Source organism: Lipophrys pholis, assembly GCF_963383615.2.
Source record: "Lipophrys pholis genome assembly, chromosome: 20".
Taxonomy (NCBI): Eukaryota; Metazoa; Chordata; class Actinopteri; order Blenniiformes; family Blenniidae; genus Lipophrys; species Lipophrys pholis.
In genome coordinates this window covers 5,662,141-5,688,747 of record NC_137648.1, presented here as the reverse complement: position 1 = coordinate 5,688,747, position 26,607 = coordinate 5,662,141, and the positions used below count along the sequence as shown (strand labels likewise).

Genomic DNA, 26,607 nt, shown 5'->3' with positions numbered 1-26,607 from the left:
ACAGATTGACCACTATTCTGTCTTCTATGGGTTCTCTAACTGTGGCTCTGGCCCTCCGCCACACCATCATCATTACTCTTTCTGCCCTATTGATCTGCCTGGGCAATGTGCCTCAGGCCTGGGTGTCCCAACCAAACACTCATTTTCCACATCTGATACTGCCCCCCTCTTTCAGTGACCAGCCTGTGGCCAGCTGTCAAGGCAGAAGACGATTAAATTAATGCTTTCGCTCTTAAATTTCTCATCTGACGCCACAGAGCTTTGCATACGCCCAGAAGGGGTGCCCTCGTGTCACAACTGGGTAAAAGTTTTCTCTGCGCCTCACTCGTGCAATCACTTGTGACAATGTATTTTCTGTAAAATGGTTCAAACTTGAGAGGTGCGTTGATGCCGTGCTGATGGTGAGACTGAGCAGATGCTAATTAGGTGAATAATTGGATTCCAGTGTTCTGTCCCAATGGCGGTACGAGCTGAAGAAGCTGAGGCCCTCGTTGCTTTTTTAAAAAGAGAGCCCCATCTGGACTTGATAGCCTATTCCCAAGTGGGGCATACAAACTTCTGCTACAAATATTGTGCACTGATGATAGACATAGCCCATGGCAAGGAGACTGATCAAGCAAAGCAAATGGACTTCCAATTGTGGAGCCAGAAGGCAGAAGGGAAGGAGGAGAGGAGGGAGGGCTGGTGTCTGGTCTTGAGTGAGTGAACTAACTGGAGCAGGACAGGGGGAGGGAGAGAAAACATGCCCCCCGGGGGAACCACAAGACCCCCTCTCTCTCTCCCCCCACCTACTTTAACCAGCACCACCACTCCGAGCAGCATGGGTTCATTCTCACTGGGCTGCCAGGGGTCCCCTCGGCTTTTATGTGGCTCCTTGTTCTCCACACAGCAACCCTCAGACCCGGCCACTGAGGGCTTTTATGACTGTTTGAACTGTGCATTAGGCTAATTTGTTGTCCTTCACAGCCTCACTCCTCTCGTGTCTGTCTCATTGTTTTCTTGGACTTTCACTTGATGTTGAACTTTCCGCAGAGAAGACAAAAGTTTAGCAAACGCCCCTCCTGTCCTTGAGATGTTAAACAACATACAAAAAGAGAGAGAACCTTGCTGATGTGAGTTGCTGTAGCGGCCGGGATGAAATCCATATTTGAATGCTTTGCGGTGTGCAATTGTTAGGAACAGTGAGTGAGAAACTACACAATCAGCATAAGCTTTGGAGAGATTTATTTTTCTCCTCAGCTATACTACCTTTCATACCCAAACCATCACACTACCTCCTCCACCTTCCCTCACCCTCACAAACTCTCCCAATCATTCCCCCTCCCCGTCTGAAAGCTGCTTCATGTTTGTCACGGTGTGGGAGGGCCCTCCTGATGGGACCAATGACCAGAGGATGAAAGGAACTCCCTCTGTTTGTCTCCGACAACAAAGGTGTAATTACTCCCTCATTTAAGAACAGTAAATTTGTCTCCTGCCTATTTTTCACTGAAGCTGTGGGATACCTTTTTTTTTTTGCCAATTGAAGACTCACAGTGTTGATAAGTGGGGAAAGCTGTTGCAGTGTTCATTAATGTCCCCTGTGGCTGTATGGACAAGCAATCCATCTTTGTATAGGCAGAAAGGAGGGTTGAAGTCTAAGAGCGATGCGTTTGAAGGTTGTAAGAAGTGCAGTGATGCTTTCATGCATTTTATGAACGTTTTATAGGATTGTTAAAAAGTAAATTACTCAAATCTTAGAAAGATATCATAAAATACGGACACAATTGTTATTTCTATAGACTTCTACATCCTGCTTGTGTGTCTCGATGTGTATGTTTTGCATTGAGAGCTTCAGCACATTGAGTCAAGCCATCTCTTGGAGCTAAATGCATCAGCCTTTAGCTTTGAGTGCTTTGTAATTTAATGTTCTTCTTTTTATAAACATACAGAAGTTCTTGCTGCAGGCAGGAGTACCACAACTCAGATATGAGTCTGTTCAGCTCCATTTTCTTTTCAGCCCTAAACCAGGCTTATTATGGTGTACCAGTGTACTGCGATATCTGTCATTGTGAAAATATTTGAGTCGAGCTGCCAAATTTAAAGTACTTTATTCTCAGAATACAATTGAAGATACGTGTTCCTATAAAATCATTCCCTTTACTTTGTTCTTAAAAGTCATTTAATGGTCATAATTGCAACTTTACGATTCAAAAAGAGTTTTTCCACCCGTCTTTGATTTCCTCGTCCTGCCGTTTCCTGCTTTGACAGTACAGGTGTGTACTCGGCAAGGATAAAAAGAGAGGTAGTGCCCCAGAGGGCTGCGACTGATCTTCTCCAATATAACTCTTGGCATGTATATCATTAAGCCATTAGATGCTATCAACCCCTTTGAATGATTTAATTACCCTGGAGGTATATTCTTTGAGCAAGTGAAAAGCAAAGCATACATTGTCATTGGTACTGGATTTCAGCAGTGCTTCTCACCCTGCCCACATCTCTACAATGCCCACCGTGCACCCCCCAACCCCCATCCCCCTCCCCCGGCACCCTCATCTTACCTCCGTCTGGGTGCATCCATCGTTTTCCACCCCCTTCACTCCACGCCACCCTTCGGTGGCTTACACACAACAGTCCCTTGTGTGCCTCTCATTGTGCGGGCTTGGAAGCAGGTTGTTCTGCACCCCCACCCCATCATTCATCAGGTCTGATCCAATCACTGATAAGATAGGAAGAGGAGGGAGATAAGAGTGCTCCTTGAGGCTTACTCTCTGTTGCCCTAAATGTGTATAAATGTAAAAAAAAAAAAAAAAAAAGCACAATACTTTATCTCTAACAATCTGTCTTCTTATTTTTCACCTTCTGCTGCTGCATGTTATTTCCCGTGTGTTCATTCTAAACTCTAAAGTTGTAAAACTGTTCATTTTGAAGGTGGTACTTTCACAACAACATCGGGACTGTATGCAGGAAACAACTCCCTGACAAACTCGACTGGCTTCAACAGCACACAGCAGGTAGCGGCGCACTTCCTCCTCGTCTCTCCGCTGCTCTAATCTGGTATCAATATGCAGCTATCAGTTGTTTTTTGTTGGAATTGCAGGCCGGCAACCTGGAAATATTTACAAAACAGGCATACCCAATATGTTACATTTCATCCGCGACACATTCAAACATAAATCACTCACAATGTCAAAAGGCTTTGTACACAGGATTATCTTTTGTACCCTCTCCAACACATATATATGCCACAGAGGGAAAGGGGAAAGAAGAAAAAAGAAAAATACAAGACAGATCGTTGTCCAGATGTAGGACAGAACAGACATGTGTTTGCATTTATTTTTTGGAATCTGCTCTGTAAAGTAGCAACACTACGTGAGGGCATATCTCGGATTACTCTGCCAAACCTCCTACTTATTTTCTGCAGGCCAACTACTTTTTGTCCCCCTTTGCTTCTCCAATTGGGATAAATATCTCTCCTCTACCAGCTCATTGTACTCATAGCTCCCTTATTGCTTGTTTATGTCCATAATTGACCTTATCTTTGTCTGTATGCTTTTTTTTTTTTTTTTTTTTTCTTTTCCCTTACCATGTCTGTCTCCACAGGACTACCCCAGTTATCCAGGATTTGGCCAGACCCAGTATGCTCAGTATTACAACAGCTCACCCTACACTTCACCCTACATGACAAGTAACAACACCAGCCCCAGCACGCCCTCCACCACAACCACCTACACCCTGCAGGAGCCACCCGCTGGTGTCACCAGCCAAGCTCTCACAGAAAACCCTGCAGGTAGGAGTCAAACCACAGTGTGTAGCTGGAATGTGTTTCTCTTTCAAACGAGCAGCGGCTGAAGTGAACATGCTCATTCTCACTGTGAGTAGGAGACTCTTTCAGCCTGTATTTAGGGTTTAATCTGATGCGGCAACGATATTGATGCATCATCTGGCAATTGAGTTTGTATGTTCATGAGTTGTGCTTAATTTTATAACTTTGTTTAAATCATCAATAATAAACAATACCATCATCTAAACTTAATGTCTTCTACTTTAGATGAATGGCGTATCTAATGTTTCTACTTGACATGTAATCTGTTATCTCATGTTTATTGAATCAGAATGAAGCACAATAGCTTTCAGCATATGTTCCACGGCTGATTTATTACAATATATATGTTACCTGTAAGCCTGAATAATCCCCTCTATGTTCTGTATCAAGACAAATGGTCACTTAAACGTCTTGCCTTTTCTAAAAGCAAATAACAGCTCGTCTTCGATACACGGCGTTGATACTCTTCCTCCCTCTTTCCTTCCTTTCAGCAGAGTACAGTACCATCCACAGTCCATCAACCCCCATTAAAGATTCAGATTCGGATCGATTGCGCCGGGCCTCGGATGGAAAGTCACGTGGCCGTGGAAGAAGGAACAACAACCCATCACCGCCGCCCGACTCTGACCTTGAGGTAGGGTGAGCCCGCTACCTTGGCGACAGACAGCCTCGCCCTGTCTGAGGCACACGGACACTAATCCACTTACTATATGGCTGCCACATCAAGTTTAACACTTGATGGGCATTAATTCTTAAAGAGTTCATTCCTTAACTATAAATGCATTATTGATGCATTGTGGAATATATGACTCATCACTCAGCACATATCTTATATAAAGTTCTCGTGCACGCCTGGTAAATAAACAATAAGGCACATGATTAAATGAGCCATCACAGAAGTGAATAATGTATTTATATAAATTCCAGTTATTGGAGGCTGCTCATTAGCTAGAAACAACAATGGGGCCGTTGCCCGCTTTGATAGCGGCCATATGTCAAAATAAACGCTTCATAGGTCTGAGGGCTCTTCATTAATTTGTTATTAATTTGAGCGTGGATAATAGCAGCCACCATCGCACTGACATCACTGCATGTTAACATATCTAGTTAATTAGTTTGTCATTATTGATTACTCTAATGTAAAGGGCACGGGGTGGAAAATGTGTAGCGGGGTGATGAGAGAAGTGTTGCGGTGACCAACCCAAGCAAATGGATCCTGGTCCCTGTGGCACACAAAAACACGCTCCTGGCCTATTGACCAGGAGGATCACCTTGCAGGCCTACAGAGTGCACCATTGATTTTGCTTCTTTTCTCTCTGTTTTTCTTTGTTTCTCTACCCCCCCCCCCCCCCCCCCCCCCCCCCCGCTCCCATCTCTCCAGCGAGTTTTCATCTGGGACCTGGATGAAACAATCATCGTTTTCCATTCCTTGCTCACGGGTTCTTATGCCAACAGATATGGACGGGTGAGTGACGTCAGACTGTGACAGTAGTTGTGGACTTCATCAGCAACACAAAAAAAAGTAAAAGAAAAAAAAAGTGTGTGTGGGGTGGGGGGGGGGGGGTGTCACAAAGGGGTAATGGCCATTGACCAGAGGATTGATTTCCGTGGGTTTTAAGTCTATAGTGAGAAGACAACAGAACTCAATGTACAGATAATTGTTTCTTTTTTTAATAGGTCCAATGAGGCCTGGCAAGTATTTGACTGCTCTTTGCAGCTGTTGGAGCTATGCATGGCTGCTCAGGGCTCGGCTGCAGGGTCTCACAACAGTTGCACTCGGGATGTCTATTGACACATCTTGAGTGTTCCTTTCTCCTTCAGAAATGCCACATTGTTAGTTTAATTAAGTGCTTCTCAATCCATCCTTTTCAGGCCGAGATCTCCCCAGAGATCCTGGCAGCAGACTGAGTCCGCCACATGTAACTTCAGTCACAACTCAAACTAGAGCACTGAGATTCTTCTGCCCTCATTAGGATTCACGTTTAACTATTTATACGTATGTATATATAAATCTTAACAAACATATATTATTATCATCATAGGGGAAGGTCATTTTTCCGTCCCATGTTACTGTGTATGCTCATGAAATGAAGCGTTTACTTTTCCAGGCTTTGTTATTTGTTGTTGCATTTAAATTGGTTCTCTAAATTTAAACTTTCTAAACAAACAATTTGGGAAATAAGGGAGAATCCTATTCTCATGGTTCTGTTGAGGTCATCGGCTCTATATGGCTTTCAAAGCCAACCATCCTCTCTGTATTCGCGTCTTTAGACTCATTGACAGAAAATGTCCGGTAAAGTTTGAATTCAGTCTGAATAAAGACTTCAATCGTCCGTCTGTTCCAGAGCTGTTCCGTCTCGCTGGTTGTTTTGGACACAGTTGTGTCTGGTTTTGAAGTTGAAAAAGACATATTGCTCCTCATGTGTCAGAGAGCTTAGTGTCTGCGGCCCATGCTCTGCGCCTTTGTTCTGGTATGAGGGGGTGTTTGATGGGGGCAGTGTTTTGTTTTTGGGGTGAAAGAGGGCTGCCCCACGACCCTCCACTGTTTATTTACTTTATTCTCGGCCCTGCATGCTGGGCAAAGAGAGGGCTGAGGCTTAAGGAGCCGCGGCTGTGTGATGAGGGGCTCACACACACACACACACACACACACACACACACAGACTCATGCGTGCACACACACAACCACCCATAGGGTCTCCTGAAACAGGAAACACTCCTGACTCCATAAGGGCCCGCTTCATCAGACCTCATATAGGATGTGACAGCCACTAGAGTTCCTCTCACTCTGTTTTCTCCTTTGTTCCTTGTTTTTCTTCTCCGTTTGCCCATTTCAGTCGCCTCTTTCCAAATGTTTCTCCTTCTTGCCGTGTTCCCGCTTGTTGCCACGTTCACATTGAGGCATTATTGTGAGGGGCAGATGGGCGCCCTCACAGCGACCACAGAGCACGCTACATCAAAGCCTATCAGAAATGCGGATCTGTAAACTACCTCAGAAGAGAAAAGTGAAACAGACCAACATTTCCCACAACAACTGTCCTGTTCCTCCACTTCTCCTCCCGCTTGTCTGGCATCTATGTATTCCTTGTCTTAGTGCCGTCAACAACAACAACAACAACAAAAAGTTAGCTTCCCCTCCTCACCGCTCTGTGTTTCCTATAAATAGACGTGTGTCTGAGTGCGCGCACATCCACACTTTCTCTCGCTGACTGTGACCTCCCACCCACTCTCTGTGACTCCTTTTTTCTCCCTCCCTCTCTCCCTCATACGCACATAAACACACTGCTGCTCTTATCAGCTCTTTTAATTGGCATCAAGGCAGCTCACCCCATAAAGCTGATGGCTGAGGCCAGCTGTGCTGCCATTGGGCTGGCCGGAGCTGGAGCTTAAAGTGGGTGGGGATGGCGGGGTGTTATTGGTAAGGGGGGCTCAGAGTCGGAGAGAGATGGGGAGGGAGGGGGTGGGGGGTGGACTTGGCGCCCCCACGGAGACACTGACATCTCAGGACAGGTGGTGCTGGAGCAGTGACAGCAGCAGTACTTTGGCCTTCTGGCCTGCTTGTATTCTTAACTCCCTCACTGACTGATTGTTTAGATTTAATTGGAAAGGATTCACTTGTGCCAGAGGAGAGAGCCTTTTCCCACCAAACAAAGCCCGGCGACGCTGGCGCGGCCGACAGTGCCACGGCTGGGGAAGAACGAGCTGGAAGCCTGTTGATGTAGGAGGCTAATTATTTTTGATGAATTCGTACTGAAAGATTGATTCAAACTGGGTGGTTAAGAGGAAAGAGAAAGCCCCCAGAAGTGGGGATTGAGCTCTACTTGTGTGGTTTGCACTCTGTCATTTTAGTGAAAACATAAGCATTGTGGGGTGTGACAGCTAATCAGTGGAGAGCTCAGGTGTGTCTTTAGGTGGTTTAACTCTGTAATCCCAGCTCCTGGTCCTGCCCGGCCCGTCTTTGGTCTTTTGCAGCTGCGGCAAAATCGCCTCCACAGGCGGCCATTGTTCTCCTGCATATTCAAGACAATTTGATGATTAGAGATTAAAGATTTGAAAAAAAAAAAAAAAAAGGAATGCATTTCTGTTGAATTAATTTCAGTTTTTCTAATGTCCTATATCCAAAAGTAGTACAGAAAGATCAGCTTTATACAAGAGCGTGAGCAGTTTTAATTATTCAAAAAAACTGTAATTACACAAATTTTAAAGGGAAACTACATTGGGGACTTTTTGCCTATTCATTAGAGTTTTAGAGGGAAAATCACACGATTGTCACAGGCTCATTAACTATTTACAGTGTAGTTCACTCCTCTCTGAGTATTGTCTTACAGACAGTGCAAGCATCTCACCATTACAGCATGTGTCAGATTACCCACAGAGATCATGATTTAAGAAATAAAATTGCAGATGTGCCTCGTGCTGGGATCCTCCACGTATAATGATATAATTACAAAACGACTTGTATAATTGCAGGTTTTTTGTAATTACATCAATCAGAACTCATTGCTGAATTTCTAATGAACCATCATGGGAATAGTGTTGTATCACTTAGGGAGCAGTCAGATGATGCATCAGCACAAATATGCGGGGAATGGACTATTTACGATGAGGCTGTGACCCCAACTCTTCTAAATCTACCACCCTTCCTAAATAGAGACAGGCTTTTTACTGCATTCATTCAAGTCTGTGGCATTTCTGATGACTATTCTGGTCCCTTTCAGGGGCTCGTAAACAGAGGCTGAAACTTTCAAGTCCGCCTAATGTCTTCTTTTATGGGAGCAGCCCGTTGTGGAATTTAAAGGGATTCGGTGTTAATTGAGTGACTTACAGGCAGCATCATTACTCACTCAAATGCTTGATCTGCTTCCTGGACTTTGTATATATGCATATCAAATTCAGAATTTTTTTTTTTTTGTCTTTTTCAGGACCCACCAACATCTGTGTCGTTAGGCCTGAGGATGGAAGAAATGATCTTCAACTTGGCCGACACACATTTATTCTTTAACGACTTGGAGGTGAGTCTATTCATGTGTCTCTGCTATTTCTGTTTTTGCAGTATTACCCACGTACAACTTGTCAAATCTAATAAATTTAGAGTGCAGATTTAACCTTTTGTTAGGCAAGTGACCATGTACTCCTCTTAGTGTATTTCTTGGGTTTCTTCCAAACTAACAAAGGTAAAACCCGGACAGTGTTAGAAGATATATGTGTTATTTTTGTTATAATAGCATGCACGTGTTTGACAACTTTGCTTCAACTAGTCCCACTTTGTGCCCGGATTGATGAATTTATCTTGTGGAAAATGTGAATGAATTAGCTTTTTGGACACAAAAAAACTACTTCAACTGTATCTATATTTAAGCATTAGCCATTATACTTATTATGTGTATGCTTGGTTTACTTTTATGAATAACACACTGTGTTATGGAACAGTAAAAGTAAAGGATTTTAAGACAAGAAACATAGAAAGACATGTGATTTTAGTTAGTTTTTCATCGGTTTGCAAGAAATTGGATTGTATAATTAGTACGTAAAGTTGTATCTGTATGCTGACTTCAAGTATTAATAGAAATATCTTCCTACCCTCATGGTTAAATTTCAGTCTACACATATTTTGGTGATTGCATGAAAACAATAGTTAACCAGAGAAAAAAACAGTGAAGCTACCAGCCTGACCTGCTGAGGCAAAGCTTCATCATAGTCTGGAAGTGATAAAAGCATGTATAAAAGATATAATAGGAATAAAACTTCAATGATACACAGTGATCAGAAGAGTGAATACAATCCCAAGCCTAAGAACAATGGGCTTTTTTAGTAAAAGCAGAAGCAACTGTTTCCAACATGGAGCCTGTGTCTCAACTATCAGTCCCATCGGGGTGGAGTATTACCTCGGAGCCCAAGGGATACCACAAATTTTACATCTTCTGTCGGTCTCGTGGGTCACCGTCACTAACCCCCCCCCCACACACACACACTCCACTACCACCACCAACCTCCTTCCCACTCCCACGGCGGCTAGTGTAATTTGTCATGCTCCAGCTTTCCTGTGACCACTCTGTCTGTCCGTGGTTCCTGGTGGGTGCCTGGTGTCGCTGTCCACTTAAACCACAGAGCCTTCTGTCACAGCTTGAAATCCACCCCCCCCCCCCCCCCCCCCCCCCCGATTCATGTAGTGTAAAATCTTCCCCTGAGGCACCGGAATAGAGGGATAAGGGGGTAGGGAGGTGTGTGTGTTGTGGGGTGGCAGAGTATTTGCTTCGCTGTGGGGAAAAGGGAAAGACCACAGGGTCAAGGATGCATATAGGCTTGGAGAGCACATACAGAAAAATGTGTCACATTTATTCGTGCCTATGCACACGTGCACACGCGAACACCGCCCACAAACTCATCCAGATGTCAGACACAAGTAACTATCAATGTCCATCACATTAGGCAAAAAAAAAAAAAAGCAATTTATCCATTCAATTCTCCATCCACAGCTTTCGCCTTACTCCTCCAGTGAATCTGATCCCACTGACCCAGTGCTTTTTCCTTTGTGTCCTGCTTTCTACTGACCTCACAGGAGAGGAAATGTTTTGTTTGATACTTAAGTGTGAAGAGATCTGTGGCCGCTCTGCCAAGTCTCATTACTCACCAGCATGTTCGGCTGAGTTACACGAAGCAAACTCGAAAAGGAGGAACAAACAAGAGACAGAGGAAGAAAATGTTCGTATGGCCCCAGACAGACGAGTGAGTGAGAGTCCAAACGCAGTCATCTTGATCAAAGTTAATTGGCTGCAATTGGCTGGTTAAATATTTCCTTATGCCGTGGCCATGTAGAATCCAAACGCGCTGCACTTTATTTAATAGATGTGCCCCAATCATTTGAAAAAGGAAAAAAAAAAAAAAAAAAAAGGGCAGTTTGTGACAACGCTTAAATGTGGTTTCGCTCAACATCTGTCCTGTGTTTTGAATTCTTTTCATGTGTTATGAAACTGTTCACAGATGAATTGGCAGCTCGGGCTGCTTATGAAATTATTTAAAAACCCAACGCATGCATTTCTTCTGGTCCATCTCAATAACACAATTAGAAGCTGTTGTTTTGACACTTCGAAGATTTTTTTTTTCCCCTAACCGAAACTGGAATTAAATCAGGACTTAAATAGCTGCATGTGGTCTGCTGGAGGAATGCTTTTTAGGCTGTCCAATGTAAAGAGCTCTCTGCAATGATTGTCATTAACAATCACACCAGAGGAGGAGTGACATACTATTGAAGGCATATTGATCTCTCCTCTTAAACTGAGCTGGGGTAGTCTGAGTGTTAAGTGCCAGTTCTCAGCAATGCCTAACCAGTTGTGTTTCCTCTCTGCTGATTTACAGTCCTCCATCTAAGATAGAGCTAAATGGAGTCCAGCTATAAATACCACAGCCAGCAGCAGTTATGTATTTAAGCATGTGCAGAAATGCATATGGTCCATCTAATTTGGTCTAAGCCATAAAGGGAGACCCCAGAGGCTGTGCAGAAACACAGGTGCAGAGTTAGTGGCCAAACGGTGTGTGAGCGGTCCATCTAAGTCTTAACACTGTCGCCCTGCCAACCTCTGCACAAGGACATTAAACAGAGGCTTGACTTTGTGAAAATCCACGATGCAGAGAGTGATAAGGTTGGCTTTTAATTTTTTTTTAAGACACAAGAGCCTTAAAATATCATAATTACACATAATATTGCGCTTCGTCTTCGGAGGAAACGGCACAAGCAATGCCCTTAGTTTGTGTTTTACGTGTGTTGACGTGTGTGTGTGAGTGAATGGAGGCCGGGCTGTGTTGATGGAGCTGGTGAGTGACGATTCAGGGGAAAGTCATAAAAAGAAAGAGGGCATGCCGAAGGGGTCAACAGGGATCAGTTTCGCCCTTATGTCTCTCTGTCTCCTTCTTTTTCTCCTGACCTTCCTCTGGATCGGCGCTCTCTTTTTTTGATTTTCTGAGGTGGGTCACAGAAATGTTGACACTTCTCCAAAAAGCCCAATCCCCCACTCTCAACCTGCAAATTTCTCTCATTGATTGTTTCAAACCATTTCCCAATCGGCCTTTTAACCTTTTATGGGGCACGCGACCTTATTTGGTAACTTGCAAATTTCCTTTAAACAGAAATGTTAGTGCATGCCGATACTGAACATAAATTATTTTTATTAATACAATTCAACCAGCTCAGTCACTTGAGAACAAGTTCTTATTTGCAATAACAGCGGCCGAGATGCTGATATAAAACAGAAAGGCCGTGAAGAAATTCATTAAAACATACTAAAAAGCAAATGGTCAAAGGTGCAATGATCGCTCATGTACTATATTTAATTTAGACAACTTGTGTCCAAGTCAGCTATGTAGAGGACTATTTTTACAACAAATGCCACCTATTAATGTATAGGGTGTGAAAACAAAGTATGAACGGTTTACAGAAATCCTGTAAGAAATGTATGGATTTTTTTAATCTGTTATAGCACTATCATATTTTTGTTGTTCATATCCTTACAGCCTTCTTTTTATTTTTCATGAACACCTCAGACTAATGTGTGTTTCAAGGAGCAACACAATATATACAGTTAAAATAAACAACACTAAAGCCTTAAAAATATATTGATAGTTTTATATAACTGAGTCATTAAAAAAAAAAAAATCTGAATTAATAGCAACAGCATAGTGATGTAAAGATTTATCAATAGCTTACAGTGATATTAAATGATTTGTGGTTGTTTTTTACATTAAACACGTGAGATACTGAAAACCTTTTTTTAAATATACTTGTCAGAATTCCTGAAACAATCTTTTGCTCATAAATCTCATATTTGAAATGCAGTGAAGCCATTCTCAGGCCAGCACTGGGGCAAGGTTTGCATGTGGAGTTAATTGATGGCCTACAGTGATGTGTATAATGAAGCCCACTGAGGCTGACTTCACTGGGAAGACTGACAGCTCCGCTGCGACTCGGGGTGTGAGTTTACTGTAGGTGTGCTGCCGTGGCCAAAACCTTAACGTGGAGTCGTATGTGGGAACCGAGGGCCCCTCTCTCTCTCTCTCTCTCTCTCTCTCTCTCTCTCTCTCTCTCTCTCTGGCTCGCTGGCCCGGCCTCCTGCGTTCCCCTCTCAGTGGGGTACGAGGGCTGCCGTCTCCCGTCTCCTTGGGTGAGAAAACAACCCCTCGCAGTCTGGAGAATAAAGGGCACAGGGGCAAACTACTCACAGAAAGAGGTGGGGGCGAGAGAGGTCTCTAAAGGTGGGAACATTTTAAATTAGTCCACCGAAGCCTCCGTGCTGTGTGCACACACACGTACACGCACGCTAAATATGTGGTGGTACACACACAAACATGCATACTGGAGAAGCACTCAAGAAAGCATGCGCAAATAAACACACACACACACACACACACACACACACACACACACACACACACACACACACACACTAACCTAACCTGCGTAGCGATCTTGTAACACTGTAAGCTGACTACCTTTTATAGGTCCCAGGCTGCAGTCACGGGGTTGAAGCCTGCTCTGTCACTCTCACCCAGGGGCTGCCTGTTAATGAGAGATGCTGTGAAACGCACGGTTACCTTTTTCCTAGTGGCTGAAATGGTCCTCCAGAGCCTCTTAGCGTGGAGCTGCACTGTTGGTTTTATGTCTCACTGTGGAGAGTCAGATCCCCTACTTGCCCTTCCATGTGACTTGGTAGCTTTATTTTATTTTCCCTGTATCATTTTTTATAAAATTTTGTTTCTTGTGAGGGAAGATTTAATTCCCAGTAAGAAGGAACATGACGCTGACTGTAATTTTGACTCAAGTCATTCAGTTAATCACTTACAATTAACGCTGGAGATGTGTGACTGATGGTACTTTTTAAAAAATCTGCAGCTGTAAAAATATTTGAAACTTTCAAGTCCAATTTCTTTGGTAGAAAATTTGAACACCCAAACCAAATCCCGCCATTTCTTACACGGTCTATTTTGTCAGATGGGTCTCCTTTTGCTCTGCACACACTGATGTGGGTATTTCATCATTTGCCTGGCCACTGACACAGCACTTCTTTCTCTCGGCGCGCAACTCCATCCAGTCCCTCGGCGGCCCACTGATGTGTTTTTGGAAAGACTACATACAGAAAGTGGAGGTTTCAGAGCCACCCTGTCAATCTTCCCTCCACCAAGCTCCACATCACCCACACCCTCTCCCCGCTTCTCCCAACGCAGCCGATACACACTCCAATGGGAGTTGAGGGCGCATGGAAAATACTGTCCACTGACAAATGATGATATTCAAGAAAAGATTCCGTTTTAAAATCCGACGCAGCACCTGCCCAACTCTGGTTAGGGGAGGAAGAGAAGAGAAACGTGCACAGATTTGTCCAAACAGTCTGCTTGCTTGGTATAAACTTCACTATGGATACGCTCATTGCTGGGGGAAACTGCTGAAATGACTGAGATTTGATATAGCATTTAATGTTGCTCTCCTTGAGGTGCGGTTTAGAGCTGAAATGCCAAAAATAGGAAATACACCCACCATGCTCTCATCCATCACACATAACTAATTTATTAAATTCACCGCCTACCTGTGGGGGTGTTTTCTTTTTTTTTTTTTTCTCCAAATTTTCACATACAGAGCTTTAAGGAGCACTTTGTTGAAATGTACTTTTGTTCTGACCAGAGTTCCCCCCTCCTCCTCTTGTATCTCCTCTCTTGTTTGTGGGATTTTTTTTCTCTCTCTCTGTAAAACCAGTATTGACTCCTCTATACCTGTGCTTTGTTTGGCACCGCTGTTTGAATTCCGTGACTGTTCAAGCACAGATTGTGGATTGGAATGAAGTGGGTTTGAAGAACTCTCCCTTTGTTACCCACATCCTGTGTTTGACCCCCAGATAATCACAGCCCACCCCCTTCTCCTCCTTCCACCCCTCCCCACCCAGACAGGGGTGCCTGTGGTGGGAACAGAGAAGGAAGTTGCTGGGGGTCACAGACCAGGGGGGGGATGACAGCCTCTGCCAGTAGAGTGGCGGTATTGAGAACCTGCGAACCATGGATGAGCCTTTTTCACATGGCATTAGCCTGTAGGGTCACGATGATGGCTGTTATCGCTCACACTGTGGTTTCTGACCACCCTCCCCCACCCCACGCCCCCATCCCAACAGAGCACACAGCTCACCTGAGAAACAAGATGAGAGAGGGGGAGAGAGGTGGGAGGGACTTGTATCCAAAAAGTGGACACTATTGTATGGAAGTGACCTAGACCTTCAAAAAAAAAAAAAGAAAAAAAGAAAACGAGCCGATCTAAGAGGGAGTTAACATGGAGCTTTCTGTGTTTGCACTAACATGCATTGCAGAGTTGCCGCCGTCTTTCTTCTCCCTGCCTCTTGACTGCTGCAGTCACCACTCTCGGCTCTTTCCAGGGCTACAGGAAGACTCAGGCCGTCATCACTGATTGCTTAATGACAGATGCCAAGGGAACAAAGAGGGCTCTGATAACTTCCTCCCCAGTGAAAGGTTTTCGGCAGACCAGTGGACAGACAGAGACAGAAAAAGGAAGAGAGAGTGAATGATGCAGAGATGGAGGCATCCTGAATTCAATTCACCAGCTTTTTGTGTGCGAGTGTGTTCGTGCAGATAACGGCTGCTTGGGAGCAGAAAAGACTCGGATTGAGGAAAAAAGTTGCTTGCTGATGAATTTAACAGAAAGACGCGGTGTTTGCATAGGAAGTAATTGCAATGGCTTCTGTTGGAGGGTCTTCACTCCTTCGTACAGTAGAAACATCTGGTGTGAGTTAGTGGTGATTGTAGGTTTTACAGAGACCACTGTTTGCTTGGTGAGGGGAGAATGGAGGGGTTCAACGGAAAAGAGATGTTCAAAAGGTTCTAAGAATTTCTCAGACATCGGCCCTCGATGTGCCACCACGATGACGGCCTGTCAGCCTATTGTCCCGCTTACACCAGCAACATAATAGTATCGCGCTCTTTCTTCTTAGAAGCCTTTAAGTGAGTCGGTGACAGTCATTTCAAGTGGATTATTTTACAACATGGAACTGATGAAGATTTTCGTCACACTCATCATTCTTTTTAACTTCAGTGTTTGTCAGAAACAAAACTGTAAAATCCACCACCCAATTGTATTTCTTCCCCCTGAAACCACTTCAACCTGCACTACTTATGGTTCTGTGGTGTTTACGAGGCCTTCAGAAGCGGCTCCTAATGAGTGTGTGTAAGGGTTACTGTACGACATTACCCACAGCCACCTTCTGTATTAGCTTTTTTTCCAGTCGTCCCGGGGAGCCAGTGCAGAGGTTTATGCCAGGCCCAGCTGGGAACAGTAATCGTTGGAAGTCTGCACACTCCTCCAACAGCACCCCCCCCACCCCCTTTCCTTTTTATTCCCAGTTGACACAAACTGTCAAGCGTCTATCTGGAGGTCCAAACCCGGTCCGCCTATTAATTACGTACAGTAACACAACTGTAAACTGTGTAAACACGTAAAAAAAAGAAACTGTAAAGTGGCAGGGTGACGGGCGTTCAAACCGTAAAACCCAAACCCTTGTATTTTTCTTGGCCTTTTTAAATTTTAAGACTCCATATTAGGTGAGGTTGGATGTGTTTATTAGCTTTCAGGACTTGGATCAGCCCTTTTTGGAATCATACTTAATCAGGCTGCAGTTTTAATGGCTCCAGTTTGGCCTAATTACTGAGACATATTTATGTGCGTGAGGTCAGAGTTGAGCTTAAGCCACACAAACTAAAGTCATTCTATAATTAATATGCTGAATAATATTTTTCCCCCAATATCTGTTTTGGTTTATGTACTAGCTGTCACACCACAACGGGGAATTAACATGAGGAGCTATTGTCGACAAGGTACTGGGAGGCCCCATGCAATTTGGGGCTGAGCTGAATGGTTCTGAACCAAAGTAGTAAATTAGGTGGCAGGAGCTGATTGTCGGCAGATTGAGTCTAATTCATCAGCAGGTAATTACTGGATAATAGACGCATTCCAGTCACTTGCACCAGAATGAGACGTCTTGGAAAGGAGGCTTTATGAGGGGCTTAACCGGCCGTGCTGTAATTGTTTTCCTAAGCAAATAGACATGCCTCCACATTTTAAGAATTGAGCACACCGAGTATGTTTGTTTTGTTCTGCTCAGTTTGTAGATTTATTTTCGGAGCATTGTCTTCAAGTCTTGTGGCATCAAATCCTTGAGACAAATTGCTGTTTTCTTCAGCAGATTAGATATCTGCTGGTGAGTGTCTGGAAACAGATTGGACCCTCAGAGTAACGGGCCCCCTCTTGCACCCTGGTTCATTTGGCAGTCCATCTTCAGAGTGTGGTGCTAAGCGTGCACTCCATGTGAGGTCACTTTGGAACCCCCCCCCCCCCCCCTTCTTAGCCTTTACCCGTTACCCTGCTCCATCTCTACCTCTCTACCCTTCCACCCCCTTATCGGGGTGCCGGAGCCCCGGAGAGGAGGGGAGAGGGGTCGCAGGGTCAAAGTCTTTTCCTCTTTGGATCTCGGGGCTTGCTGGGAGAGGCTTGGCGAGAGAATGGCTGCATTAGAGTTGGGGTTGGGGGTCAAGATTTTAATTCTGTTAAAGAACAGCTGGTTTGAGTTTCTCCTCACGTCTCTCTCTTCCCTCCCTCTCTCCACAAATCCAGGGAGATGAAAAATTTGTTCAGAGGGGAACCAGTAAAATAAAAAAGGTTTACGGTCCAAAGCCCCTACCCTTACCCTGCTCTAGCATTAAGAAGGAATGTAATAACGTCAGCATTTGGCCTCAGTTAGATTGACTTAAAACAAGGAAGTCCTTTCTGTGTTTGGGTGTCTTAACAGCCGGATGAAACTTAATTAAAAAGCCCCAAAAAATTGGGAGGAATTCTCTTCCTCGAGTTTCAGTTTGCATGAGAAATTATGATTTCTCACATAACTTCAAACAGGTGAGACGAACCTTCCAAATTAAAACATGTAGCGTTCCTGAAAAGTAGAAACGACATCAAAGTGATATCAAATGGTCGTTGTTATTCACACTAGATTATGGTTGACTGAAACTAATTTTCAAATTAGTGTTGCATGAATTTCAAAATTTTTAAGCCTCGAGCAAGGGTATTGGTTAATTTCCTGTTGTCCAAACTTCCAGCCACACCAAGTGCAAGCTCAAGGCGGCTGAGCTACCCCGTCCCTCTTCTGCCCCACGTGAAATGTGTTGATCTGAATGCCAAGGCAGGACTCCCTCACATTTCGAATGCCTGATGGGGGCGGGGAGAGCAAAGGCAAGGGGGAGGCACTAGAGCTCTCCTATAAATGGAAAACTAATAACAGATTTTCAGTCTGCTCTCTGCTGCGCTCCTCTGCCGGCCGGCTGGCTGACTCGCCCCGGGGCCGTGTTGGTGTGTGGCGCAGCAGCAATCAGAGGTCATAATTTCATTGGCGGTTAGCATCAGGTTCAATTTTTCTAGTAGGTTACATTTAGCAGAAAGTCTGGATTGTGTTACTGTGCACCGGTGGAATCAATGCAGAGCTGCAGAATCCCTCCACCTTTCCAAGAGGAGCCGGGTACCCCCAAAGGGGAAGAGAGGCAGTGTGCACACATGTTCTGGAGATCTGTACACACACGCACACACACACACACACACACACACACACACACACACACACACACACACACACACACACACACACACACACACACAAGCACAGACCATTAGCGCCAAGGCTCCTTATACTTGCGAGCTTTATATTACATGGGAGTATTACTGAAAATACTCCACTACTTGGAATTCATTTTACCCTCCACTTTATATTTATGTGTGGCCTTGAAACTCCAAAAAAAAAAAAAAAAACTGTTGGGGAGTTTGGTGGATGTATGGTGGAAGAAATAAGTGAGGACAGTGGTGTAGCAGTAGTGGGGGCAGACGATGTGGTGAGATGGAGGCAGATGATGTGATGTGGCGACCCCTGACATGTTTAAAACCTTCCCAGTGTCTTTTAGTCTGATTAAAAGGTATTTTTTAATTGTACAATCGTCATTGGAAAAAATTGTTGTTGAACCAAAGAACATGTTCCTCAATAAGTTTTTAGTGGAAAATGACCTGGAAAAGAGTGAATGAAGTGAAAATATCTTCATCTTTTGTGTCTTTCAGGAATGTGACCAGGTACATATCGACGACGTGTCGTCTGATGACAACGGTCAAGATCTAAGGTACAGCCCTGATCCGTAATTCAACAGTAGCATATTCTCAGATGTCCTCAGTGGGAGAGCAACGTGTGCTTACAGATCCTTTCTTCTTGTTTTCTAGTACGTATAACTTCAGCGCTGACGGTTTCCATGCAGCAGCTACCAGTGCCAACCTATGTCTGGCCACAGGCGTGCGGGGAGGCGTGGACTGGATGAGAAAACTGGCCTTCCGCTACAGACGAGTAAAAGAAATCTACACCACCTACAAGAATAACGTTGGAGGTAATCCCCGACACACAGTGCCACTCCATACAGATCTGTCCAGTAGAAAATGAGCCGGCAGATGGACATGCCCTCGTTGTGTGGGCGTTAGTGCGAGCGCGTGTTCGCCCGTGTGTTCTAACAACACACACGCCACACAACTTGGTCAGGGTAAATTTTGAAAATTTCAGTGGTATTCGGAGGGCCGGTCCAACCCAAACAATGTTACCCTGCGTTTCAGGTCTGCTGGGCCCAGCCAAAAGGGAAGCCTGGTTGCAATTGCGAGCAGAAATTGAAGCCTTGACGGACTCCTGGTTAACACTGGCACTGAAAGCACTAACATTAATCCACTCAAGGTAGGACTCCAATGAGGAAAATTGTACCCGGTCCCACACACCGCACATATATAAACTTGTACGTGGTGTAAATAACCTGACTCCTTACTCCTAAGCTATTAAAAAAACATGCGGCGCTCTGGTTTTGTCTTTTTGGACAGCCTTTATCTTCTCATTTTGAAAAATGCACTTGTGGATTGATGTACCTTGAAAAAGGAGCTGTGATCCAATCCTTCACTGCCGGACGTGTTTTAAAGAAATGATGCATTGCAGTGTCTTTACTTTCAGCACACCGTGTTTTCCTTTGTCCTCCCCAAGAGAGATTTAGAATGATGTCACCTCTCTCCTCTCCTCCTCTGTCTTTCTGCTTCAGATCAAACTGTGTGAACATCCTGGTGACCACCACGCAGCTCATCCCCGCCCTGGCGAAGGTCCTGCTCTACGGCCTGGGAATCGTCTTTCCTATTGAGAATATTTATAGCGCAACCAAAATAGGTAAACGCTGGATTTCACCTGTCATGTGTGAAATATATATTGTTTTTTTCCCCTCCTTTTATTTCACCTTTTATGCTCTGCGAAACCTATATGGGTTTTATTTCACTTTAGTGAATGTAAACTTTAAAAACACGCACGCTACCTAAGTGACAGGACTGAGGCGTGGACGGGGCGGGAGATCCAGTCACCGGAGAGGGTTGATGTTCTGCTGTGGAGGAATAGTCCTAATCAGCCTGGGATTATTTTCTTGGAGCAGGGCCTGTGCTGGGCCTCTCCAGGCCTCCGCTGCTCGATCTCTGCATATGAAACCACTTCTGCACATTTATGTCATTCCAGAGCAAGAGGACCCCCGCCTCTCCCTCCTCCTTCTCCTCCCACCTTCCCCCCCCCTTTTTTTTTTCACTGTTTCAAATGCAAAATAAACATCAAGCTTCACTCTTGCACCATGTTCAGGCCCGTCAGTGCAGAACCGCAGAAAAGGGGATTGAATACCTGCTTGTTCCTCTAACAGGAAGCTGCAGCATGCAAGACTGTTTTCCAATTTTTTATTGTTGTCGTAAATTTGAGGTGGAAAAGGGCCACACTAAGGGTTTTAAGATCGCCCTTATCTGCTGGCCGATCTTATCAAATCTCCTTCCTGAACTCAGTGTTTACACTCGGCCCTGTTTTGAAGGGGCTCTTGTCACCCGGAGCCTCTGAATCAACGTGGTGTTCAGTGTGAGTCATTGCGAGTGAGGGACTGCTCAACGCTCCACTAATATCCTGCCCTCCACTCCTTCACAGGGAAGGAGAGCTGCTTTGAGAGAGTAATTCAAAGGTTCGGGAGGAAAGTTGTTTACATTGTTGTTGGAGACGGAGTGGAAGAGGAGCAAGGCTCAAAAAAGGTAAGAGATCTTGGAATAATAGATCCCACTTACAATACACACAGTTGTATCATCTGGTGAAAACATTCATTGGAAATGCACAAAGCCAGGCGGAAAGACAATGTTTGAACTGCTGATTACTTTCCGTACGGTCACAAGTTCATCGTGAATGAACACAAAAACATTGCTTCCATACCATCCAGGAGAAAGGAATCGGCGTTCCAGCACTCCCCCAAAACTGCCTTGCCTTGCTTTCATTCCTTGATCCTCTTATAAGGCGTCCAAGTACAAGAGAGAGAGTCGGTGGTGTGTAATCAGTGCTCTTCCTCCGCCATCTCAGGTTTACCGAGCAGGGGAGGGGAGAGATGGCATAATTATATATTCCTGCTCGGTGCCCTGAGCAGTGTGAATGCTGCATGTGTAACGCTAGACAAGCCCTTTCAGGCATGTTGAAGGCACATCGTAAATAGAGCACGCATAAAGGGGACTTAAATCATTGTTGATGAAATTAGAATATTTACTGCCGGGACCAGCCTGTTAGCACGAGATGGATCAAGAGAGGCCGAGAGCTTTCCAGCGGGAAGACGCCACAGTATCTGTTCGGAGGACGTCTGATTGGCCCTCTTTGAGTTACCTGTTGGCTCTTGCTCTGCAGCTTGTGTATTTCTGTCTCGTTTGGATGTAAACGAAATGACTCCTGACGCATCCATTAGCAGATTAATCAGCGGCCCAGCAGCATACTCCCCTGACAGTCACAGAGAGCCGCACTGTCAAGCTCAGACACAGAGTTTGCCTTTGATACGCTTCCAGCTCTTTTCACCTGTTTCACAGTAAACCACGGGCAGAAGTGTGGATGAATGTCAAGTGATCAGACAGTGACTTGGGATAAGTAACAGCCTTTACTCTGGATAAAAGTGTAAAGCAATAGCTCTCTCTTAGGAAAAGCGAACACTCCCTGGGAATGTGGTCTTCGTGGGATGCAAATATTTTTACTTGGGCTTGAGTTGTTGGAGGGTGACATTGATGGAGGGATAAGGTGTTTTCCTCCCCCATCTGAACGCCGCGAGTCCCATGACACGCCATGCAGTAAAAGGTTTCTGTGTCAACATCAGAGGGGACGTGGAATAACACAACAATTTCACCCGTCAGGAGGTGCATATCAGACGTGACACTGCGTGGAACTACAAAAGCGAATGTCTGAAAGTCCTTTTGGCCCCTCAAAAAAAAAAAAAAAAAGAAATCCACAATCCCTGAAACAATTCTGTCTTCAGTTATTACCTTCGCCTGGGAGAGAAGGGAGAGATAACATCTCCAGCTTTTAAACTTAAAAGGAAAGACAATTTACAAAACAAAAAGCAAAGAGCTTTTTAAGGGTCAGTGCAGGCTCCCCTAAGCGGAACATACGCCTGGGAGAGGCCATACCTTTGATAAGGGGAGGGTAATGGGCTCCACACACCGCGGAGCTGAGGACTCTACCTGACAGGCTCCTTTCATTCTCTGCGACTCAGGTTTCTCCTCCGTCCTATGCTTGGGAACAACAGCTCATTTGCACTGTCCTAAACACACTCTGGCAGGCAGGAGGTTCATTCAGAAGACACCGTGGGGAGTTCATTTCTGTTGAGGTTGAAGACAGCTTCTGGAGGAGTTTGGTGCTACAGACCTGCACATTTGATGCGGCAGAGAAAGTAGTTGGAGGTCCAGACATTTGGCTGCACAGGCGAATACGCCAGGGAGCAAAGGGAGAAGTTGGGGTGTGTTATTGATATGATTGCTTTTCCATGGCGAGTGAACCAGGCCCAGTTTATTCTCTGAATGAATTAAATACATTTTAACGGAATGAAGGACACTCACCAAAATATGGGGAAATTTAAAGGATGATTAAATACCAGATTGTGATTAAATTATATTTTAATACTTTTTTTAATACTTTGAAACAGTGTGAATCTCAACCTTCACCTTTTTGTGTGATTTTTATAAGAAATAGAATTTGTTGAAAAGTGTTAAGTTGACCAAAAAATAGATTAATGTATTTCTGTAACTGATCAGCTTTACAGTTTTGAGCACTACTGTTAAATTAAAACATTAAATAAGATTCTGGGGATGTTTGAAAAGGGCCACTTGCAATAGTTTAATGTATTCAAGAAGGGGTAGTTTTTTCAAATTTATCTTGAGTGTTTTTTCTGTACTGGAAACACACAAAGATTTAGATATGTGCTAATGTTTCCCCTCTTTGATTTAGCTTTAACAGCACTATTTTCATCCTATGTTTTGTGTATTAATGGATATTTCTTTGCAAATTAAGTTAGATCTATTTCATATTGTCTTGCAGATATTTAGAAGGGCATCAGGTTTATCTTTGTTTTGGGGGAAAATACACAAGAGGTGTGCAACTTTTACCACAAAAATAAACATTTCTTACCTCAACCGACCAAATAAAATTTGTCTGGGGATGCAAAACTTATTTAGTCCTTGAAATGAAACAGCTGTAAGACATATTATTAGGAATCACTGACACTGTTACCAAATATTTTCAGCAATTTTGATATTCTTTATTATTATTATGCTTCTCCTTATCTGAATTGATCCAGTCCGCTACCGAAGAGCTGGAGTCATAAATTTAAGCTGGTGACATTGTGGGATTTCATGCATTTTTTTTGATCTGATTCAAGAGTCATGTCACACTTCAAATGGGAAAATATGAATTATTTTGAAATATTTTCTGCTAAGCAAAAATTAAAATACCAACCGATTAATTATAAGATTTGCATTCATTCATGTGGTTTTATAAAAGACACAATGAGCCACAGCGGTGGCTGTTGGTTGCAGATTTCGTCTCTATACTGCTCAAGATTTTCATTTATATGACGTATGAATGCACAAAAACACGCCAACTTGCAAATTAATGAAGATAAACAAAACACTGTAATACTTTGGTATTACCTTCTCGAGTTTCAGTTTGAATAAATGAGGCAAAACAACTTTATTTCTATGACACATTTTAGCAAAAAGGGCAATTTAATTTGCTTTACAATAATTAAACATGATTTCCCATGATTCCTCTGCTGTAAAGTTGCTCCACGTCACTGTTAGAATAGGCACACACATGATAAGAAAGGTCATTTCATACACAAAACTAAAATATTGTTTGAAATCTAAACTAAAAAGCTGCTTTTGTTGCTTCTGCAGCACAACATGCCCTTCTGGAGGATCTCCAGTCATTCGGACCTCATGGCTCTCCACCACGCTCTGGACTTGGAGTACTTGTAGCACTGCACCACCACCGCCGCCGCCGCCACCGCCGCCTTGCCTCAGCACATCATGCAACCTTTCACCTTCGCCCTCCGGCCCCGTCCCACGCTTACCGCAGAGCCGACAGCTCAGAAAGAACCGCCCCACCCCCGCCCCACCGTCACCCCCTGTGCTGCCTGGTGTCTTTCACTGCATCGGAAGAAAAAGAGGAGGATGGAGAAAAGAAGGCTGAGCACACGGCCTGACGTACGGCCACACATCGTCTTAACCCTTAATTTTTTTCTGCGAGAGAGAGAGAGAGAGAGAGACAGAGAGAGAGAAAGAGAGAGAGAGAGGTGAATTTACTGCGCTGCAGCTGCTTGCCTTGGTTACTGTGAATTGGCGGCTTTCTGAAGCTGTCAGAGTGTTTTACGGCCCCCTGCTTGTGCCGGGACTCTGTCGGGGTTCACACCTGTGAGGAGAGCAGAGCTACTGATGGCCTCTCCTGCCTCCACTCACCTCGCCCGCCACGCAACTCCGCTGCAGTAAACCGCAGGCCCGCGACTACTGGCGGTGACGTTTCTCCATCCCCTCTGGCACGTCCCCCTCCGCTCATCGCCTCCTTATCTGTTTACCCGCTCGCCTCCCCCCGCCGACACGGGACAGACAGACAAAGCGGCCGAGCGCCGACCTGGGAGTCCTGTGCTTCTTATTTATGAATGAGACTTTGTGAGTGGCTCCTCAGCCACCGAGAAGGTACCTCCACGACAAAAGACTCGTGCCTTTTACAAAGTACTGTTGATTTCCACCACAGCGAGAGGACGACATTTATGGAAGAAACAAAAACAAAGGGGTTTTCTAATAATTTAAGAAAATAACAAAAAACTTTATTTACAATGCTGAGACAATCGTGTACAGAGGAAATCTCTTTTTTTTTTTTTTTTTTTCGTGTGTAAGTTTGTAATCACTGGACTATTCCTTCCTATATTCATTTAGGTACACGCTCTTGAAAGGTAGCAATGCTTTTTCATTAAAGTTGGGGGGGGGGGGGGGGGAGTGGCATCCCGTCACACATTGGCTTGTGGGACGCCTGAAAGTGTTGATGTGTTGGAGTTACGTTGGATAAACAAATGTGTAGATAATGGGATTTTGTGATAATTTGTTTTGTCAAGACCAAAAGCATGGATGTCAAGTGTCAAGGACCTCCCTTTTTGATTCTGTGATGTTTCTCGTCCTTACAGGAAACTTCAGTCACACCTTTATATGGATAACAGCTCTCCTCCATCCTTTTGAGACACATTGAAGAAGGGAAAGAGGTTGTTTTTTTTTTTTTTTCCAGAAAGGTAGCTCACAACATGTGTCCTTAAGGCATTTCACCAGCTTGCAGCCCTGACCCCATTATTTTAACCTAATTCAGATAAAGGTTTTAGATACGGCAATGGGCAATTTCCTGCCTCCTGAGAGCCAACGCAAGACAAATTTAAATAAATCGGGATATTTAAAAAGAAAAAAAGCTGGCTTGAATAGGTTTTATTATATTTTATACAAGCACTATACCAACACTTGTACAGCAAGCATAATTTTGTATGATGTAGTGTTTTTATTTTGACTTTGAAAATACATTCTGTGTCCCTCTTTGAAGTAGCTGAACTTACACGGAGCCCTTTTTTTTTTTTTTTTTTTTTTAAAGCGCTTCTACATCTGTGGATGGGGAAACCATAATTAGCATTGAGAAAAAAGCCACTAACTTCGAGGGGTTTGTGAACATACAGGACATGTGCTATCGACTGTGAATTTCTTAAACAGAAACCAACTTGTTGCGTTTCTATCTTTTTCCCTCCTTTGCACATGATCACTGTTGGCCTTTACATTTCAAGTCAAATCCCCCCCCCCCCGTCCTCTGGAAACAACTTCTCCCCCCCGCACCCTGGGGCATCTACATATTGCTGCTAGATCAAGGTAATGGTAGGTAAATAGAGGAAATGTTTTATAGATTCATACAGCACGCTTTTTTTATTATGTTGCAATCATAAATGCAAACTGGAAATACTTTACACTACATGGGCCTCATTGTGAAAAACGCAAAAGATTGTCGTGTCTGCAAAAATATGTGTACAGATGTTTTTGACATTATTATTTGATTGTGTTTAAATTAATAAAAACTGATTTGTGAACTGTTAAGCGTGGCTTTTCTTTGTTTTTTTTGTTTTTTTACATGTAATTGTGTGCAAATATGGCCAGAATACCACCACTGTCCGTCTCCCCCTCCCGAGTGTCCAGAATGACACTGATGCCACTAATCCTACCAGGAAGCAAACAGAAACTGGAGCTGACACAAGTCTAGACCAAACAGTCACATACCAACATGCTTGTCGTGTCCTTTGAATCCACACAATGGCTACTATCAAATACTTTTTAATTTTTTTATAACGAGCGAAGCCTCGTCTGC

The 26,607-nt window shown here is 44.1% G+C and overlaps 1 protein-coding gene across 1 annotated transcript in view; it reads left to right on the top strand.

Moving 5' to 3' along the window:
• The window catches only part of eya1 (EYA transcriptional coactivator and phosphatase 1), a gene marked incomplete at its 5' end in the record, with an annotated part of 32,843 nt that extends 6,506 nt beyond the window's left edge, over positions 1-26,337 (top strand). The window contains 11 exons of the mRNA XM_080489899.1: positions 2,908-2,990; positions 3,580-3,766; positions 4,297-4,436; positions 5,184-5,267; positions 8,725-8,814; positions 18,942-19,000; positions 19,098-19,258; positions 19,479-19,593; positions 19,946-20,067; positions 20,851-20,951; positions 24,117-26,337. Coding sequence (XP_080346025.1) covers positions 2,908-2,990; positions 3,580-3,766; positions 4,297-4,436; positions 5,184-5,267; positions 8,725-8,814; positions 18,942-19,000; positions 19,098-19,258; positions 19,479-19,593; positions 19,946-20,067; positions 20,851-20,951; positions 24,117-24,197 — 1,223 coding nt within the window. The 3' untranslated portion in view covers positions 24,198-26,337. The remainder of the gene's footprint in view (positions 1-2,907; positions 2,991-3,579; positions 3,767-4,296; positions 4,437-5,183; positions 5,268-8,724; positions 8,815-18,941; positions 19,001-19,097; positions 19,259-19,478; positions 19,594-19,945; positions 20,068-20,850; positions 20,952-24,116) is intronic.
• Positions 26,338-26,607: the final 270 nt, after the last annotated feature.